The sequence below is a fragment of the Lipophrys pholis genome (genome assembly GCF_963383615.2).
Source record: "Lipophrys pholis genome assembly, chromosome: 14".
NCBI lineage: Eukaryota > Metazoa > Chordata > Actinopteri > Blenniiformes > Blenniidae > Lipophrys > Lipophrys pholis.
The window spans coordinates 17806277-17827626 of record NC_137633.1 but is presented as its reverse complement, the minus strand read 5'-3'; the positions used below and the strand labels follow the sequence as shown (position 1 = coordinate 17827626).

Sequence of the window (21350 nt, the reverse complement as noted above, 5' to 3'; positions counted from 1 at the left end):
TCAAAAGAACAACCGCTTGAACTCGGTTTCCCGATGGAAATCTCCCACAGAACATCACGCTGAAACTTGGCAGGACAAGTCTCGATGCGTATCTGTGGAACAGGCCCTTTGTTGTTCTGAGGATTGGCTTCGTACTTCGAGCTTGTGATCACTGAAAACGTACAATGTGTGTTTATATACTGTGACTGTCCAATCTGTGACGATGCATTACATTACACATGCTCTGTGTGTGTGTGTGTGTGTGTGTGTGTGTGTGTGTGTGTGTGTGTGTGTGTGTGTGTGTGTGTGTGTGTGTGTGTGTGTGTGTGTGTGTGTGTGTGTGTGTGTGTGTGTGTGTGAGCCAAAAGATGAATACATTTTGAAACATAGGGAGATTTATCTAAAACACCTCACATGAATAATGCGAAGGAATCATATCCTTAGACCAGGCATGTTGGACCACCGACACACACACACCCACACACACACACACTGACACACACACAGTTTATCCTTTAAGATGTTCTCTCCAATCTCGGCACCGCTAAAATATTCAACTACAACACATGGAACAAGATTAGTATGAAATCCCTTTTCCGCTGACATTTCAATTTTTTTCTTGATGCTCCATCTGATAGGCAACATGCATATTTCTGCGAGGGATGTATTTATTCATGTGTATTTATTGGGTTACAGAAACCATTTCCATTCCATGCACACGGCACGTAGAGCAGACGTGGTTACGACTGGAGTTTTTGGTGAGTTTTGCACAGTAATTCCTGGTTGTAGTGCTCCAGTTGATCACAGCATCGAGTCAAAAAACTACAAATACACATCCAGGAAAGCCGATGTTTCGGTAGCTTTGCAGGATTTCATGCACAAGCGCAGCACTCACTTTGGCTCTGTTTGAGAGACAACGTTTCAAGTGAAAACGCATGGTTTTTGCGTTTTGGGAAAAGTTTCTCAGAAACGCTGAAGATGATGGACAGACAACAAGTTGGATGGCTATTATGATGACTTAACTATAAAACTACCAATTTCCAGGAGAATGCGGACTGGGAGTCACGACGGTCTGGAGGCCGCCAGTGTCGTTATTGTCTATTGTTGACTCGCGCATGTGCAGACGAACTATTTGCCACGGCTATGGCGCACATGTGCAGTAGCAGCATTCTGGGAAAGTTTCATTTTCCCGGTTTCCACGAAGATGGAGTTGGAGTATTTTCGCAAATTTCCCACCTTGGGAGACTTTCAAAATTTGCGTTTTCACTGGCTTCAAGCACCGTTGTTGTGTAAATTGATACCCAAAATGCGATCAATTTCTGTTTTCACTTGAAAACGTCGTCGTGTAAACAGGGCTTTCAGAGCTGAAACTATGAGGCACTGAAATGGGAAGAAAAAGCTTCTCCGTATTTGGAAAACACAGTTTATGCGAACGTGTAGAACTGCATGCAGCCATCTTGAAAACAAAACTGCCGGTACCTGTTGCAGTGGTGGTCGCGGCTGCAGGTAGGAACTCTGGGCCGGGGCTGGTGGGGTCTGCTGAGGGGGGCTGAAGTACGGAGGGGTTCCCTGCTGCCCCCCACCTTGCTGCTGCTGCTGCTGCTGCTGCTGCTGCTGCTGCTGCTGCTGCTGCTGCTGCTGCTGCTGGCTGTAGCTCCCCATTCCCTGCTGGCCATACGGCGCCACCTGCTGAAGCAACCAATGGCGTGAAGAGTTAGGAAGGAGACATCGAGGTCAGGGCTGAGAGTGCAGCTTGAAATTAAAAGCAGTGCGGAGAGTGTGCCAGGTACAATTAGCAGGATGTTTCAGCAGGTGGCAGGTGACACACTCCGCCACTCAATTACACCGACGTCAGAGGGTTGCTAACGTGAAACCCCTCGTGGAGGGATTGGAAAATAACGGCAAATGCACCCCGACGTGGGACGACAGAAACTTTCCCTGAGTCATTTTCCAACTCATGTGATCGTCCCTCGGCTAAAAGGGGCTTAATTTAGCTCCGAGCAGGCTGACACCCGTCTCCCAGCAGTCCTCCGCCTAATGAACTCGCACTGCTGAAACCTCGAACTTTATGTCCTCTGGCTTGCCAAATGCATCCTACTCTCTACATTATGTCTGCCTCGGTCAGCTCACAGATGGGATGAGGTGCGTTGGATATTACCGCAGGCCCGTCCCAGGCCGTAACCTTAATGAGGGACACATGGATGAGCCGAGGCATTCCAGAGGAGAGAGCGAGAGAGCGAGAGAGAGAGAGAAAAAAAGGAAAAAAAAAAACTCACGAGGGCAAAACCACGCCAAGTGCCGATGCTGCATTACACGGCGGTTATGAGAGAGAATGTGAACAGGGAGTGCGTGTAACAAGCTGGCACAAATACAAATGTAGTCTTAATCCCTTCTTGTCGTTTGTTATGACTACAGACAGCGCCAGGTGCTCCTCACTCCTCTAAGGATTTCCTATGGAGGCTGGGGTTTTCTCACTGCCACACACAAACACGTGCACGGTATTAAACGACATTTACGATCGCTGGCAAAGCAATACCACAGCACTTTTAATGTCATATTTCTTCCTCATCACGTCATGTTGCCTTTTTATTCGGCGAGCAGCAGAGCCACAAAACTCATTAAATGAACATCCAAAGCTGTAATTTCGGAGCTTGTAGTCCACTTTCAGCTTGTGCCCCAAGTCCTAAACTTTGAAATGTGCCTTTAAATCTTCCCCTGGCAGGCCTGGCAAAATAAAAAGTCTTTCAAAGGGGAAGTGATTTATATCGAAAATGATGGTTTCGTAGGAGACGCCGACATGACGTAACTCCGCTACAGCACTGCTATTGTCGGCTTATGCAAAGAGGACACGTCCAGAGTTAGTGTGACTGTTAAGAGTGAGAAAAAAAACTGCTAATAAAAGTCATGTTGAAGCTGAAGTGTGAAATATAGTGAAATCTGATCCGGGCTGCAGAGGACCGATGGAGATTAATACAACTGAAGCAGTTCTGAAGAGCACCTTCCACTGAGTGCAGGGATAAAATAAGAGAGAAGGAAAAGGGAATTTTCTCTCAAAGCTTTTTGACTCTCTGAATAGAGATGATTGGACAATGTAGAATACTTTTCACTTCAATGGAAATTTGATTAGAAAGGACAGTTAGGTTGTGTGCGTGCATGTGTGTGTGCGCGTGTGTGTGTGTGTCATTAGGCCGATGAGACAGACCGACAGGGTGAGATCAGTCTGGCTGGCAGAGAGGTTAATAGCATGGCCCTGCTCATGCCAACAGCACCACTGGATTCATTACTGCCAGGCAGGGCAACACACACACACACACACACACACACACACACACACACACACACACACACACACACACACACACACACACACACACACACACACACACACACACACACACACACACACACACACACACACACACAGTGCATACGTACACACACTTTCTAAGCTCAAAAGCGCTCTCTCTCTCTCTCTTTCTCTCTCACAGACACACGCACATTTTCAAACAAGTGACTCCACATTGGAGGTGTGTTTCGGGATTCAATGAAGTAAGAAAGAAAATAAATACTCAATCTCTTTCACACACACGCTTAAACAAATGCACATTAGAGGTGTGTCATTGTTGGTATTTGCTGATGTCTGAAAGATGTTACTTGCACAGACACACTTACTAATAGTCCTAACACACACACACACACACACACACACACACACACACACACACACACACACACACACACACACACACACACACACACACACACACACACACACACACACACTAACCAACAAGTGACTGCACATTGGAGATGTGTTTCGGGATTAAATGAAGTAAGAAAGAAAATAAATACTGAATCTCTTATATGCATGCACGCACGCAAGCACGCGCACAAACACACACACACACACACGCACGCACGCGCTCGCACCCACACACACACACACACACACACACACACACACACACACACACACACACACACACACACACACACACACACACACACACACACACACACACACACACACACACACACACACACACACACGTGGAGATGTCATTAGATGTGGATCAAAGCCACTCCGATAAAACAGGAGCGACTCTATCCAGTGATCAGTGCTGACAGGCTGCTGTAACACAGTGGGCCTCGACTGCCGCACTACTGTTCCCGGATTGGTGAGGATTAGGTTGCGACGGAGATCAAGACCAGACAACCGTGGGTGGGTTTCCTTTCCTCCTCAGACAAATAAGATGACAGGCACACAGACAGATATGGGCAGACAGTGACAGATAGACAGAGGAACTGATAGATGTGGGCAGGGAAACACAAAAATCACACGCACACTGAAAAAGGGGGTTAACAGAGAGCGGATCTTTGGGTTTATGCTGCCAAAAACTCCCTTAGTGCTATAAATAATCTGGTTACGAAGCATGAAAAGCTAATGAATAAATAATGAACTACATGAGATTCTGTTGTCTTTAAAATTGCCAGTTTGAGTTGCTGAGATTTTCACATGTAAAAATACACCTGGGACCGAAGGAGTACGCGCGCGGGAAGAAGGAATTTTTGATGCATCTGTTGGCTCTTTTCCCTTTCTACCGCAATAAAGTGAATGGAAAGGTAAGAATAGCAGAAACTCACTTGCAATACTTGTTAACTCACGCAATTTTGAGACACTTGAAGTGAGAATTTACCAGCTGCATACCTTCGTTACTGACTGCCGGGGACCTTTCTCGCAGCAGATATTTTGGTACGTTGTAGCCTGAAAAGCGCAGGCTTCATTATGAACATTAACAGTGGCTGCATACCATTAAGTGTCAGCAGCTCCGGGGGCCTTTTATTGTGCATACCGGCTCACTGGCACAGCTTGCTGAGACATTTAAATGGAACGGAGCAATTATTAATGTAATTAGTACTGCAACACCTTCTCCTACTATGACAAGTCAAAATGTCTGCTGTGAAAAGGTCTATTAGCACCGCTGAACAAGTTAGTGACTTGTGTAAATGGCAACCAATCTGGTACCTCCTTTGTCACGCTCACTACGAGATCCTGAGCTGGCTCTGACTTTGTGAGAAACACAGGGAGTGCTGCGTGATAGTGATGATATATTGTTCTCAATAGAATCATTTCCAATAATTCGATACCAACCTGCCAACTGGTTGAATAAAAAAGACAACATCATATGCAGCTTAAACGTGTGACTTTGTGTGTGTGTCCAACATCGAGCAACTCAAAAAATGTCAAAAATGGAGATAAAGTTAATGTCATAGTGTCATTTTGCATCAGCGGTTTGTTGCTGAGCCGCTGGAGAGGCGTTCAGGGACAGTTTGAAAAATTGCACATCTGCATTTAGGAAGCATCAGCAACCAGGTATGCAGAGTACCAGTGCAATTTTGCAGATAAATAGAGAAAAATACACAAAATATAACACTATCATATTAAATAATAACAGCACTGACAAATACTAATACTTAATTTTCACTAATGCTGTAAACCTAATTTAAAATTTGTTCATGGCGTAAGCCTAAAAGTAACTGCAGAATTCAAAATAATATTATTAATAATAATAATAATAATAATGAGTAGTATTTAGTCATATTCTTACAAGTTTCCGTACCGCAAAACCCTACCTTGAAATAGCCCATTAACACCAGAAACAAGTTAAGATGACTTTTGATATTATTATCGAATGTGATCATTATAATCAAGTCATCCACTGACAACAACAACCTGATTATAAGTGAACCTGATTAAATATTTCATTGATTCATAGTCTGGACAGTTATTGATGAAAAAAAGTTAGAGAAGTAACTTCCAGAAATTACTTACTTGCATTTAGATCCGTACAACCTTGAGAAAATTTTCATTCTAACTGATGGCATATTTTGGATTTACATTTTTGCCATTGTTTGGATGGAACAGAAACGTCTTACAGCACACTAACTTCCACCTACCATTTCTAACCATCTCACTATTGAAATTACATTTTAGATACACTAAAATAACAGTTTTATTTGCTAAAAGGCCTCATATATAAAAATATAGGACGAGCCAGGCTATTCCTTTGAGGTAGAGTATATCGCTTCACTCGTAGTTCATTACAGTAGGAAGTATATGAAGTTAAATTATGCTTTATAATCACTAAGGGCCATTTAAAATGAGATCAGTGGATGCAGTTGGCCCGCGGGCCTTAAATTGGACGCTCCTGTACTAAAACATAATCAAACCCAAAGCACTGACACAGTCAGCACAGGGTTTGCAATGACGGGAACCTTAAAAAGACTATAATTGCCACAAATGGGTGCTTTTCGCCGAGTATATCCATTATTTGTCATCATTAAATAGCACGAATATGGATCCTTTTAACAACATTGCCAGCACAAACTGTTCAGAAAGGGATCATGAGACATTCAGTTGATTCGTTGATCGCCCATTACCCATCAGCAACAACATGCACGACTGCTGTCCATATGGAACAAGTCCACAGTAAATGAGTAAAGTGGGTGTTATCATTCTCGGAGATGGTTGCTCTGAAAGGAGACATGAGCCGGGGTTTATTTTTCTCAGAGTCAGACTTTTTCAAGGTGTAACAGCAAATTAATTCCCCCAGATAAACTGTTGACGGGGTGGTGTGAGGAGCATCTGTTTCAAAAAAGAAAAAGTGAGGCTGACAAACATGCGAGCGGGCAGGCAGGCAATCAGGTGAGCGAGGAGAGGAGACAGACACGGGGAATGAAAGGAAAACAGACAGAAATACTGGCAGTCAGTCAGTCAGTCAAATAAGCACCCAGAGACAGCGGGCAGACTGGAGGTCTAACAAGTAGCAACCTGTCACTGTGGCTTCGGATGGGAAGAAAGAGTCGTTCAAATGCAGCTTCTGTTTGATCGCTGGGGCCGACTGTATGAACGCACTGTACCTGCCGAGCACATGCCAGCTGACTGAAACCCCGAGTCTCTTTCACTGAGAATATGCTCGGCGATAAACAGACCCGCTGTACTGCTGGTTACACCAATAAAAATAACTGCTGGAAGTAGAAAATAAGACCATTTTCTGCCTTTTTCCCCCCACTCAGGTGTGTGCAAGCAGACAAAATAACAGTGTGATTTATCCAAAGTGTCTTGGCAGGCACACAGTGTCAAATAAATGTCTGTAATGAAATGACAACAGATGTGAAGTGCTGTAGGGAGAAATGACGCAGAATAGACGTCCTGTGAAGCAAATAATTCACTATAAACTGCAGAAACAGTGTGATGAAAACAAAAGCCTTGGCAGCATATTAAGACACAAAGACACAAACACGAACACAAACACCGAGAATAACTCAATCAAAAATCTATCAAAACAAGAGTCGTATGAAAAGGAAGACAATATCTTCCCGCTCTGCAAATGGTGGGAATAAATAGCAGCGCTAACCCTCATCCAAGGCGGCGGCTGCAAAGTGTGTGTGTGTGTGTGTGTGTGTGTGTGTGTGTGTGTGTGTGTGTGTGTGTGTGTGTGTGTGTGTGTGTGTGCGCACATGTGTGTGTCTGCCTTAAATCATCCGTTTAAAAACCTTGCACGGAACAAGGCACTGCTTGTAATTCAATTGGGCCAATGAGCAATAGACAGGAATTTTCATAATTCTGTCAAAGTACCGATACGGCTGGCTGGTGGCCGGGACCGCAGGTCGCTCTCTTTTTGAGTGACAGATGGCCTCAGCCAACCAGAGCGCTAAGCAGTGCCACCACCCCGACCCTTTAAACGCACTGGCATGCACACGCTGACGGGCCTGACAGGCACGCACAGCGCCACATTTCAATTCAACCGGACACCACGTGAGCGCCCGCTTCAAAATGAAAAGAAAAAAAAATAATGAAAAAAAGAAAAAAAAGACATTGATGATGGAGATTAAAGCAGAAGCCGAGATAAAAAGAGAAAACCTTAATACATACATGTGGAAAGGATAGCAAGGAAGATGTTTAGAGAGACAGAGATGGAGAGACGGGCAGGAGGGAGATAGAGGATGGGTGTTACACACTGAGATACTTAAAGGAATAGATAGAGTGATGCTTCACATGATAAAGACAGAGAGAGACAGATACAGACGGCGAGGCAGACAGAGAGATCTGTGGAGAGAGAGGAGAGACACTGACAAGTGGTAGAGAAGAGGCAGTGGAAGGAAGGTGAGCTTTAGTGGAGGGAGAGGGATAATGTCTGGGGTCTTTTCCCAGCATCCAGATTTCATGTCTTTAGACACGACGGGATGAAGAGGAGTTGAAAACTAAGATACGATGTAGTAAAAGACACTTTTTGTTCTGACCTGAATGTTAAAATGAAATGATCAACTTTCCAGCCCCATAAGGATGATGGCGGCACAATATAACACAAATTTAGCGTTGTTGCAGTACAATGTCAATGTACGTGTCATTAAAACACTGTACTGCAGTAAATTAACGGTGCATGTCAACATATTTGCCCAATCAGACGGAGCCGACTGCACCGGAGACCCGCCCTCAAAGTCGACGTGAGTGTCTGGGGCCCCGTTCACTCCACAACAGTCTCAAATTAAAACTTTTGTTGCATTTTCACTAAAAATGCATTTTTTTGAAAATTGCTCCCAAGGTGGAATTTTTCTAAAACACACAGTAAATTGTTGTTCTGCACTTGCGCCAGTAGACAGACAACAACAGCAATGTTTGCCTCGACTTTTATAGCTGACAGTCACCGCAAAACTGAATCCAGACAAGCAAAATAGCACTCAGTCACGTGTAAATTAGTGTCAAAAGAGAGAGAGAGAGAGAGAGAGAGAGAGAGAGAGAGAGAGCACTGTTATTGAAAAATAAATCTCAAAATACAAAGACAACAACATCATCTATGTAAATGTTTATCGATATACCCAAACATTATCTTGTTTACCTCTTATCATCCGGTCCCAATTAGAACTTACCCTCCTGATTTCTACACTCAAATGTAAATCCTCTAAACAATATTTTTTAGTGACCAAACAGGCGGCACACACAAAGTATTATTCAGGGCCTTTTCTTTGCGAAGACTGTATGCTAATTGTTAATTCCTAAACTCAAGTGTTCGAAACTCTGCTTTATTTGGATATTAAACCACTGACGAGCACCGAGGACAACAAGTTCTTGATATACTCACAAAGAAATAGAAGCATGTACAGGATGCAGAAGCATAAACAATCCCAGATTACTGGAATTTATCTGTTATAATTGGCGGGAACAAAGAACACGGTTTTAAGTTACTGCTAATGCAAAGAAAGTTTAACATATGTCAAGAGCAAATAAGCAGAAGATTAATATAAAGTGTGGCGATGCGCGCTTAAAAAAGTGTGCTATCGGTGCACAGCTGAAAATGTCAATAATCTGCAGCGGATGGTGAAGCAGCTCAAGACAGATCATAAGGAGAGAGAAAAAAAAAAAAAAACTCTGAAAAGAAATCAAAAAGTAATTTGCTTTTAATAAAGTGACTGACAACAGTGCTCGTATTGTGTACCTTCTGTTGGAATAAAATGAAACTCTGAACACATTATACGAATCAGTATTCAGTATATGTGCTATATATAAAGTATATAGTCAGAGGCATTTCCATTTTACACAAGTGGTGTCAAATAAAGTGATTTCACTGACTACGTCAATACGGAATACTAAAGTACACAGTACAGTGATGTGTTTTATAAATCTATACTGATAAACGCTACAGACTTTATCGCAGGTCCTCACAATGAAATGGCTCTTAAATATTGTTGCTTTGTTGAAGTGGCTGCAGTTGTTCTCGACGGCTACAAACCCTCCAAGGTCAACATTATGTACGCTTCATTTTGTTGTTAGAACGAGGGTGTAGAATTTAGGGTGACTTGCCTTTTAAAGTCGCACCATATATCCACGCTTTAATGCGGTATTTACGCGAATTAAATAATGCTACATCTCTGCTGGCTAACATTAGCATTCATCAGACTAAAAGCCTAACATCATTGATTCAAAACATCCTTATATATAAAACACGATCCCAGTTTCATTAAGCAACTTGGCACCAGCGATAATCATTTCTCCATTTCACTTTATTACTTTAAATAAATCATATGCAGAAGGGTATTGATGAGGAAGGTGAAGTGTCATTTTCCCACAATCATCTTTTTCCAAATGGCAAATTACTCTTCTTCAGCAGACCTCTCGCCATTCTGAGGCGTCACAATGCTCCAAATTACTTATGCGAGATATTTTAATAAGAGCGCGTGCAGCTGTAGGCTCGGTTGTGTACCCTCTGACAGTCAGCTGCTGTTTTACAACAGGATTACATGTCACAGGGGTTAAATGTGGTATCACTGGACAACTGAATGTGCGGGGAGACGCCACATTAAAAATAATTGCGTTTGTAAACAGTGAGCGAGTTGAAGCGGCGGATTTATTCTCATATTTACATTCTCCAGCGGTTCAGTAAATCTGGAAGCTAACCTAACTGCAGATAATCAAAGGAAACTTCAGCGAGGGAGCACAGCGGGGAGACGGTGAGAGAGAAATGGCGGTGTTGACAGATCTGCCAGTCAAAAGAATGAAAAAGTGCCCCGGTATCAAAATAACTGTGACAACTGTGGCAGTCAGCTCATCCGTTTCCCTCAGACTTATTTGCCATAAGTGGTTGAAGCATTTAAATTATCCATCTAGAACACTTTTGTTTTTTTCTTCAGTTGACCTGCATTTCTGGCTCTCTTCTCACTGTCTAACACCTATTGTACCTTGGAAAATCTGCCAGCAAAAACAGGACTAAAATGAAAAGAATCAAAGAGTTTGGCCTATTTATGGAGTTCAATTCATTGAGACGGATTTTAAAGGCAATCTATACTTAGTCAATTCTGACATCCGACCCTGATAAAACATTTGCAAACAAAGCATCAGCCTTCACCAGGATTATCTTTCTCCGTGTAGTGACAGTAAAACACAAATTTCCAACTTTGTACGAAGATTGTTTGGACTTATTGAAAAACCTTTAATACGACTGCTTCTTTACTTCTCTCGTGTCCCACTCTAGTCTGAGCTGATGTGTGGGTGCTCTCTATACTGCTGTGGCAGTGTTGATAGATGGCTGTGGAGCAGTTGGTAGTGTGTGACGACTTCTAATCACAATGTTTTTGGTTCAGTCCCCCATCTATATCGAAGAGCCTTGGGGGGAAAAAAAACACAAGGCTTTCCTTGCACAGCTGTCACGATTGTGCACACGAATGGTTGAATTTGAGAGATCACATAAAGAACGCGAAGACTGCAGAAGTATTTACATGCTTGCGCTCTCTCGGGCGCGTGGATACACGAATGAACGTAGCACATGACACATGGTAAACAGTTTTCTGCTCATATCTGTAGAAGAGCTGCAAACTCAGAACCCTTTGACCTTTCTGCATTCTGAACGAAAACCACAACCAAAAGCAGCTTTGTGTGAAGTTTGAACCTCTTGATTTTTCACTTCTATTAACTAGTAGTAAGTGCTTGTTACTGTAAACTTCATTAAAGGCCTCGTTTGCTTGACAATGTTTCAACTTAATGCGCAGCGTTGTTACATAGGTTGTTTCAGTTTTGCATTTACACAGAAACGGTAGAAACACTGAAAACAATGTCGTTTTCATGTAGGGCCACAAGTGGGTGCTGTTACACTTGCACAGAGAACAATAGCTTCAAGCATTAACAATGGCAAGTACACGGACATTCGTATGGACGGACAAAGTTGAATTACTATTACGGGTGGCGTAACTATAACACTACCCAATGACACCCAAATTGCAACACATTTTCCAACGCTGCCGTGTCGTTCTCCTTCACAGTGAGTCTTGTTTTTAAAAGCTAACATTCAGATTGTGTCTTTTTTTCTATTTCAGATCACTGTTTTGTGTTTTAAAAGCTGGTTTTGCACAAAAGGGCCATTTTCACATATCTTGAAAGCAGTAAATGTTGAAAATTGAATGTAATTTTTATTAAAAAGAACTGCAGCAGAGTTTGAATGGAAAAATGCGTACGTGTATGTTTGGGAACCACTGTGGTGAGTAAAGCTACAAAACCAGTCTGCCGTGATTAAAAAAATAAAAAATAGTTTGTGAGAATATAGTTAACGATGTTTTTGCTTCATGGTGTGAATTTGATGCACAACCCAAACCCTGCTTCTCCTAATAAACTTGTACTTGTGGGAATATTGCTTTCCTTTGTTTTTTTTGGAGCTGTCAACGTGTTTATATCACGGGATCGTTGCCGTGAACGCTGCACACACTGTGCGGCAACATTGGTGCATTAACGACAACAAGACTAATAGTCTCATAACGCGTGGCTCCACGCTGCCACTGGTGATATGAATATCAGCCCCCTCTTCCCTCTTCCTCACTTGGTGCAGCACATAAAGTTGACATCTTTCACATCTGAGCCGAGCTGGTGCAGGCGACAGGAGGTTATCGTTACACTCTGGACCAAAACAAATCAACCAGCGACTCCAGCTTCCGCGTGGCGATAAGATCAGCCGCTCGTAGCCGACGCCGCACGCACTGGTGAATTGCCGACGAAGGTGAGTCCCTTAATGAAATGCGAAGCGTCGGAGGCAAGGATCAGCATCAACAGGCTCATGATTAAACATAAGGGAGAGATTGGGGGTGGGGGGGGGGGGGGGGGGGGGGGATTCATCGCCCTTCTCCTCATCGCTCTCCTATCTCTTCCCCCCAAGGTGACGGCGCTCTCCTTCTCTCCACACTTCCCTTTGATCTCTTTCTCTCCTCCGTTTCTCCCTCACTCCCCCACCACCACCCACCCCCACCCCTCGTACATCGGGAGGCCCTTGACACCTCAGGAATGAACTGCCCTTGGAGGAGAGGGGCATGAGGAGTGATATACAGGGCTCTCAATCGTGACGCGCCAGCAGCCCGGACCTGGACACATCAAGCTGCATCTAAAAATACAGGAAACAGCCACACTGAATCGCGCATGGATCCACTGGTCTCATATATGGCTTTTCTTTTCTTTTCTTTCTTTCTTTCTTTTTTTTTTATTCCCAAATGAAAACACAAGCCTGTCTATTCTACGATTGTGACATATTGACCTGTTGATAACATCAAATCGTGCTCACAAAGAGTGAAAGCGAGATGATAGTGTAGCAGCCGACTGATAGACACACGGGTGTGTTTTTGCTTTTCTTTTTTTTTCCTTCATATTTTCATCTCTATCTCTTTCTGAAGACTGCTGAACGTTGCTCTCTGCCCCCTGTCTGTCTTCCTTTATTTTTTCCCTCTGTCTAATTCTCTGCTCCTGCTCATATCAATTGATGGAAGAAAAAAAAAAAATGAAGAAAAAACAAAAAAAAACAAAGGGCCCGCTCGTTGCAGGCGTTTTTATTGCCGGCTGACTGCAACTAGCGGCGGCTCTGTTGATCCAGGCAGAGCTGTAATCGAGACATTAGGAGAGGTAGAGCAGGGCAGGTTAATGCTCTCTGTAATGTGTGTGTGAGAGTGGCCATTTATTTATTTATTTATTTATTTTTCATTGTGAGAGACTCTGGGCCGTGTGCCACCAACTCCAAATGTTTTTCCCCTACTAAACTCCTGACCCCAATCTGAGGCCAAGAAAGACAGAGGAGCAAGGGGAAATTGAGACAAAAGAAGCGGAGAGCGAGGGAGAAGAAAAAAAACATGAATCATTGTTGGTGGGGGGGGGGGGGGGTCAGAAATGGATCTGAATAAGAGTGGTGATGAGGCCGATAATGTAGGAGTTCTGGGAGATTTTCCCAAAGAGAGCGTGAGGTAGATCATTGATCACGTAAACTATCTCCGCACCGAATTTCCAAGTGATGACACAAGCATTGTCGAGTGGGAAATGCACTGCAGTCGACTCGACCTACATTCTGTCAGGTCAGAGAGGAAATAATCATAATGAAATTACAGAGGAAAGGAGGCGCCTGACACGTGTAAACATCACAACGAGCACCGAGCAGCCCTGAAAACGTCTGTCTGATCAATCATTTGGGCGCACGCCGGCTCGGCTCATTTTTCACCGCTTGCTGTGATGACAGGCTCCAACTTGTGTAGGAGTCATGTCAATTACATCCAAACGGAGGGGGAGGGGGAGGGGGTCCTCTCGCTGAAAAGTGCTGTTTTACCATTAGCGGTCACCACAAACTCAGTAGATTATACTTGTACTGTCTGTGGCCCCTTCTCCACCTCAGACAGCCACAACAAGCGCAAAGCACCGAAAAGAAGATGCTTTTTCCCTGAAGCGCTTCTAAGCAGCCTCCGGCTCCAGAGCCACTATTTCATAACGATTCGCGTAAGAATCACATTTACATTCGTTCTTTATCCTGAGTTAGCTTTTAGCAACCATGTTTGCGAAGAGGATGTGGATATATATTTGTTCAATATATATACATATTCTTTTCTCCTATTTCAACTATTTGTGCAATGCGGCGCTGCTCCCCATGTAGAATCAATAAAGTGGGATCGCATCTTAGATAGTCGGTCAAGACTGTACAAGTGAAGTCAAGGATCTTTTCAAGTGAAAACCCATTCTTTGTGTATTTGTTTTTAAAAAAAGTTTCACGTTTAGATGACAACAGTTTGATATTGATGTCTGTTTACATCAAAACATCCGAACCGCAGAAAACAATGTAGTTTAAATGCCGGGCCGAGAGTTGGCGCTGTTGGTTGTTTTTGTAACAAAAGAGAACAATACACTCTAAACATTAACAATGGTGAGTACACGGACATTCGTATGGACAGACGACAGACGAAAGTCTGACTTTCAACTGTAAAACTACCAAATCCACCTGAATAAAAAGTTAAGAAACGAAACAAAAACCTACTAAGTCCCAGGAGAATATAGACAGGGAGTTATGACACTCTGGATGCAAACATCGTTATTGTCCATCTACTCGCGCATACTGTGCAGAGGAACTATTTACTGCGGCCATGGTGCATATGCGCAGCAGCAGCGTTACAGAAAAGTTGCATTTTCCACCGTTTCCACAGAGACGGAGTCGGAGCGTTGTTGACAAGTACCACCATGGGAGTCGTTTTCAAAAAGCGGTATTTTCAGTGGCTCCGAGCGCTGTTGTTGTGTAAACAGCCACCCAAAACGCAACAACATTTTTTCTGTTTTCGCCTAAAAAACATTGTCGTGTAAACGAGGCTTAAGTCTGCCAGACTTCCTGATTTACATTGATTCATAATGAGTGTTGAGAAACCCATTTCCAAACTCCAAAATGCCACTATGAAGCTTGAAAATCATAGAACCTGATCAAAATATGACCCATAAGAGAATTTTATTTTCCATTTATTTCTTTTAGTCATGACTTAATCTCAATGATAAAAAGGGAATGAAGCTGGGAAAAGGCCTCCCCCTGAACCTCATATCTTTGAAGTACTTTGAAAGTCACTGCTCTACATAAACATACCCTCTCTTATGGCTCCTTACCAGCCCAACACCAACCAGAAGTGAGCTGAATCTAGGTAACACCTCGATCATGCCAATCTGTGTCCTCTCAGATCTGTTTTCAAATGTTGATGGCGTGTCACATCTCTTCCCTTCCCCGGCTCCTCGCTACAAACGGAGCCCAGAAATGGAGACGCGGGAGCAGACTTGACCTGCGCAGAAATCAATCTTTAATCTGGATGAAAACTGAGATGAATTCTCAGTGAGCCAATTAGAGCGGCGACTAATCCCCTTGTAACTCGGCGGAGACGTAAAGCATCCCTTTCTCTTCTCTGCCTCTATTTCCCCGCGTCGCTTCCACTTTCATCTCCCCGCTCTTTTATCTCATCAATGCGCACGTATGGAACGGCGCCGATCTTTCAGAAACACGCCGTTTGTGACGTTTCACGGCGCTGCGCCCACATTCACCACCAAATGTTATTAAATTCCACCTTCCCAAGGAGAAGTAACAGAGTTACGACTCATACAACTAATGCAACCACAAGAAATAACTGACAGCTGGGTGTGTAATATAACTAATAGCTCACATGGAGAAGCATAATCCACTGGGTCGTATCATTATTAAACGTATATATATATATATATATATATATATATATATATCACCATTTATTTTTATGTTTCGTGTCAAGTTTCTGCTTGTACTGAGCGGACAGCTAATCCACTAATACACATGTTTCCCTATCTTTTATCGTGTCATATAGTAGTTCTAACATATACACACTTTACATTGAGGTAATTGATGGCTTTATGTCAACCTGTCCGTGAACAAGGAGGGGGTTTCTGCCCCCCCCCCCCAAGACCCCTCCCCTCCCCACCCCCCCCACCCGCCTCTTCTTTTCCAGTTAATGGCCACATAGCAAGAGCTCCACATGGCATTTGATTGGCTGAGAGCCACTCCACAGCAGTGGGGTAATAAAAGTTACAAATGAGAGCAGGCTATTAGAGCCATTGACGTGCGTAGGCTAGCTGGCTAATTAATTGATCCTGAAACTTCATCTATTCTGTAGCCAGAGAGGAACCCTTAATTAATCAGCCTTTCTATATTGCTGTCCTCCTTTCTTTCAGTCCTGTTCTCCTTACTCTTTTTACACAACCTCCACCCCCCCCCACAACCCCCCTCTCCTAATGTCCTCTTTAGCAGGGAGGTGAAAACGCCCGGGGTCCCCATGGGTGGGCACTGAGTGCAGATCTCGAGCTGTGGAGGAGGAACAAGAAAGTGTGTGCAGTGTGAATCAGAAATGTGTACTTGGGCTCGCCTGCGATGTTTCGAGAGCCTTTTTGAGTAGGGAGGGGTGTGATGAGGCTGGAGTGGTCCCCTTTGTACTCCCCCCGCCCCTCCTCTCCCTCCATCTTTCCTGGCAAAGGGGCTGATTTATTGGGGCTTCCCAGCCATCCGTCAGAGCCAGCAGCGCCGGCTGCATTAACCCCAGAGACAACCCCGGCACCCGGGGCCCCTAAGTGCTTCCAAGTGGCCCTCACTCTCCCCGTTGGTGAGGAACCCCCCTGCCCGGGCTCAATCGATGCTGTAAATTACCCATCTCACTCCTTAAAGTCGATAGCCCACAAGGTGATGTTTGGACAGACAAGAATTTTTTTAAAGCTTTTTGTTTTAATGGAAACTTCAGATTAGTACTTTCTGCTAATGTAAGCCAAATCCACAAAATTCGATTTGTCAGCCTTTTGTTAGTTTCTCATTTGGGAAAATGTGCAAAAGCTCATTTAAATCAGTGTTTACTAAAAGGTGTAGCTGGAGAAAGAAACCACTGAATTACAGCGTGGTTTCACCTTTAACGTGTTCAGAATTAAGTAAAAAGAAGAGAACCGCCTGAACAAGACCTGTTAAGATTGTGGTAAAATGACAACATGGATACAAAAAAGTATCTTTGTACAGTATACCTTAGAGTTTTATGTCTGGGAAGTTAAATTCTGCTTCCAAAAAAACCCAATAAAAAAACCAAGGCCATCATTTTAGAGCCAGTGTGCTTAGTACCCGCCCTCTTTTCCCCGTCGGCCAATCACTGCAGAGCACCGCCAGGAAACATTTTGCAGGGTACCGGTGACTGACAGGTCTAACCTTGCAACTGCAGCATCCCCACACTGAAGTTGTTTATCTCAATCAGGTAGCATTAGCATAATTTAGCCTGAAACAGCATGCTACCAGTAATTAAGTGAGTGACACCTTAATAATGGATGAGTGTTATCATTTTATATAATCACTGTGAAGTCACTCACGCCATCAGCCTCATGGATGATCCGCAGGTGTACGCAACACATACATCGATAGATACATCCAGTAGTATTTAGTGGAACGCTGGACTTCCAATTAGCAATGTATGTTTCCATGTATTCAAAATTCAAAAAGACAATTTGAAATATAAAAGAAAAGTGTTAATAATCGGAGTACATTTATTTAATGCACAATGTTATTTTGAAGAACAAACCTCAAGGCACAAAGAAAAGAACATCATCTACATAAGTGTTTGTATTTATCGCGAATCACATCATAATTGCAACATTGCTGTAAACTGCATGTTTACTTGATACTGCGCAGCCCTAGAGACTTACATGAAACCCTCCTGAATAATAAACTAGCTAAAGCATTCATAGACGATCGAGTCAAAGTCATGAAATGGGTTGAGGGTGAATTATCCCGGTACTCTTTGTCAAGATTCCATCAATCCCTCTCCTCTCTTTCTCTATCTTTTCAGTTCTTCTGAGGGAAGAATCGGAAGATTAGTGAGTTAACAAGAGACAAGGTGCCGGCTAAATAGAAGCCTCTCACCAAACAACAATTAGTTATGCCGTTAGTTGATATTGGCCTACATCTCAATGACTCTAATGAGGCACCTGTGGAGAAAATCCTGAATATTTACCTGCTGACTGATGCTCGAGCTGAAAGTGTGTGTTTATAGGTTAAACTGACTGACCTTTCGGCTTCTAATAAAGGGCTAATTAAGTGTCCCAGCAGGACCCGGCAACTTCTCCAGATTCTCTGGTTATTTGCTCATTTCAACATGCCTGCAATCCAAAATATAACAACAGAGGGCAGCGTAGCTGTGAGCGCATTAGCCGATAATAAAAATCATCACCCCCGGCACTAATGGATCACTTACAGTATTATCTGTGTTTGGCTTGTCATAGTTGGAAGTAAGCGAGAAATATAAATGGCACTAATGTTTGCTCTCTTCTATTCAACTGTTGCAGAGAGCCGTTTCAGTGTGACAGTAAGTGAGCGCTTGTGATGCTGGGACCTTGATGGGGAAGCTGCCGCACGGAGTTCAGCCGTCATGTGTCTAATACTTACATCTGAGCTGTTCCTGCTGCACCACAGGAATCATCCTCAGGGAAAAAGTTGGGAGTAGGTTACAAGACATGGAAAGGGGATCAATAAAATCTATTTAATCACTGTTATGGGCTATTTAGATTAAATAACGCTTCATGGTGAGTTCATGTAGCTGGGCTATGCAGACATACAACTAACTATGTTATACGAAACAACATATGTCCTCATCTGCTGTTATATCTTGGAAAATAAAATAGGCCAGTAGTTTTCACCAGAGAGCTCCAGAATTACTACTGTTGGGGTCAGGGTGCTGCCTTTTCCCAGATTCATATTTTCTGTATATTATAACGAGGGGACTATGGAGGAGAACTCTGTCATTTATGATCATGCACATTTTAAGAACTGAACTAAGCAAAAACTTTGCTGCTGCACATGTGTAGCAAATCGGCAGTAACAATAATGGCGGCCTCCAGAGTGGCATGACTCCCAGTCTATATCCTCGTGGAACTTGGTAGAGTCACCTGTAATAACAATCCAACTTGTCCATACGAATGTATGTGTACTCTGCATTATTACTCTTAATTGCGTATTGTTCTCTGCGTGTGTGTGGTTTCAATACACTAACATCCAACGGAGCCAACTCGCTGCCTGGCATGCGAACTACACTGCCTTCAGTGTTTCTGCCATTTCCATCTAAGAGGATATCGTTTTCAAAACGTTGCGTAAAGGCGAAAATGATCTGAAACGAAAACCGTGGATTTTCCCTTTAAAACTGGGCTTTAAGCTAAGAACTGATCAACACATCTGTCGACATGAAAGGATAATATTATTAGCTATCACTTTATAAGTTTCTGTCGGTTTCGTTTTGCTGCTGCAGAAAAAAAGCAATCCCTGTAAAAAGATGTGCTGATGCACTTCAAGGAATGACTGAAAACAGACAAGAGGCATATTTGACTGTTCCTTATTGAGGAGGAATGTACACAGCTGCTGTCCAGCTGAAAAGGAACACAGACAAGCTTTTAAGAGAACACAGATGCACCATTGCTCAGTTTCTTCCCCCTGATGATTACTGAATAAAGATGACGCCCAAAAAGTAATATTTCTTGGTTTGTTTGTTTGGGGTTTTTTTTTTGGGGGGGTAAAAGCTATGAAGAACGAATGGGAGCTTTGTGGTTTGTTTGCACCGAACAGGTGGAGGGTCAGCCACATTTCCACTTGACTTTAAATGCTTTGCTTCGATTAAGATGGCTCAGAGTGTGAGGAACAAACAGCCAAACACGGGTAATGGTTTCTGCCTGACTCGTTGACACAATCACCCCCGCTCTCTTCCACACTCCTTCCTTCTTTCTCTCTCTCTCATTTCCCAGGATATCTGTTTTTCCTCCTGCTCTTTCTCCCACTCCATCACCCCTCCCCTCTTTTCACATCAAACACTAATGTTTCCTTCAAATTCCTTTTCCTCTCCATCTGCCAACTTTGACATCACAGGAAATTACGCTCAGAATTGGCGGCACTGTTTTTTCTTTCTTTCATTCTTTTTTTTTTTCCCGGCTTCAACTTCATTCCACTTCCCAAACAGACGCTTTCCTCGTGTGGCCTGTCATCCCCAAGACACCCGCCTCCTTCTTCTACTTCCTCCTCTTCCTCTCCTTTTTTTTTCCCTCTTCTCTCTTTTCGCTGATATATTTGTTCTGGCTCCCATCACTCTTCACACACAGTCTCGTCTCACACCCTCTCTGACACACTCAAACTGTCTCTCACAAACATGCATACAGACGCAGCATGACGTTAACTCCATCTAATGCTACTTCTAGGCTTATTTGCTGGAGGCTGGTTGGGTAGGAGAGGCCGTTTCTTTTTTTTTTTTTAATTCCTCCTCCTTCCTCACCGAGACATCGACAGTGAGATTGGCGTCTGAGCTCCCCTCCTCTGGCTGGATTAGGGAAAGGATATCAAGACTGCAGCACTTAATTGGTAGTGAAATGCAGTGTTAAGAATGAGTCAGTGTATGTGTGTGTGTGTGTGTGTGTGTGTGTGTGTGTGTGTGTGTGTGTGTGTGTGTGTGTGTGTGTGTGAATTACATCGACACACAGTGCACGCATGTGTAGAAGACACATGAGATCGCCACTACTGATATTAAGCTCCAGGGCCTGAACAGGTAAACAAAGTCCCACAGGCACAATGAATCCACACACGGCGAGTTCATTCACACCTGCACCAATAACCTTTCCACTGTGAGAGGCCACATCAAGATAATAGTTCACTCGAGGTGTTTGCAGGAGTTGAAACTCAATGTCTTTGAATGTGCTCTCAGCTTTTCACCTCTACTGCTCCAGATTCTTTTTTTTCCACCTACGTGGTTCGAGCAGGGCTTTTCAAAGCCACTCATGTAGTCATTTTTAGATAAATGCTGAATTATATTATATTTGATGTAGGATGCAAAGGAAAGAAAAAAAACAATCTCTTTTCGTCCAATTGAATTTTAAATATTTGTCAGTTCTGCAACTGATCAGATGTAGATATTTGTATTTTAAATACAGTAATTGATCATTTTAGTCTGAATTCTGCTATCGACACATTATCGCTATCAGCCAAAAATTGCCTAAAAATGAGTTTTTCATATGATACCTGTGA

The 21350-nt window shown here is 43.2% G+C and overlaps 1 protein-coding gene across 1 annotated transcript in view; it reads right to left on the bottom strand.

Annotated features, from left to right (window-relative positions):
• Positions 1 to 21350, bottom strand: part of arid1b (AT-rich interactive domain 1B) — a gene marked incomplete at its 5' end in the record, with an annotated part of 232650 nt that overhangs the window by 171031 nt on the left and 40269 nt on the right. Inside the window, one exon of the mRNA XM_080480543.1 lies at positions 1459 to 1665. Within this exon, the coding sequence (XP_080336669.1) occupies positions 1459 to 1665 (207 nt within the window). The remainder of the gene's footprint in view (positions 1 to 1458; positions 1666 to 21350) is intronic.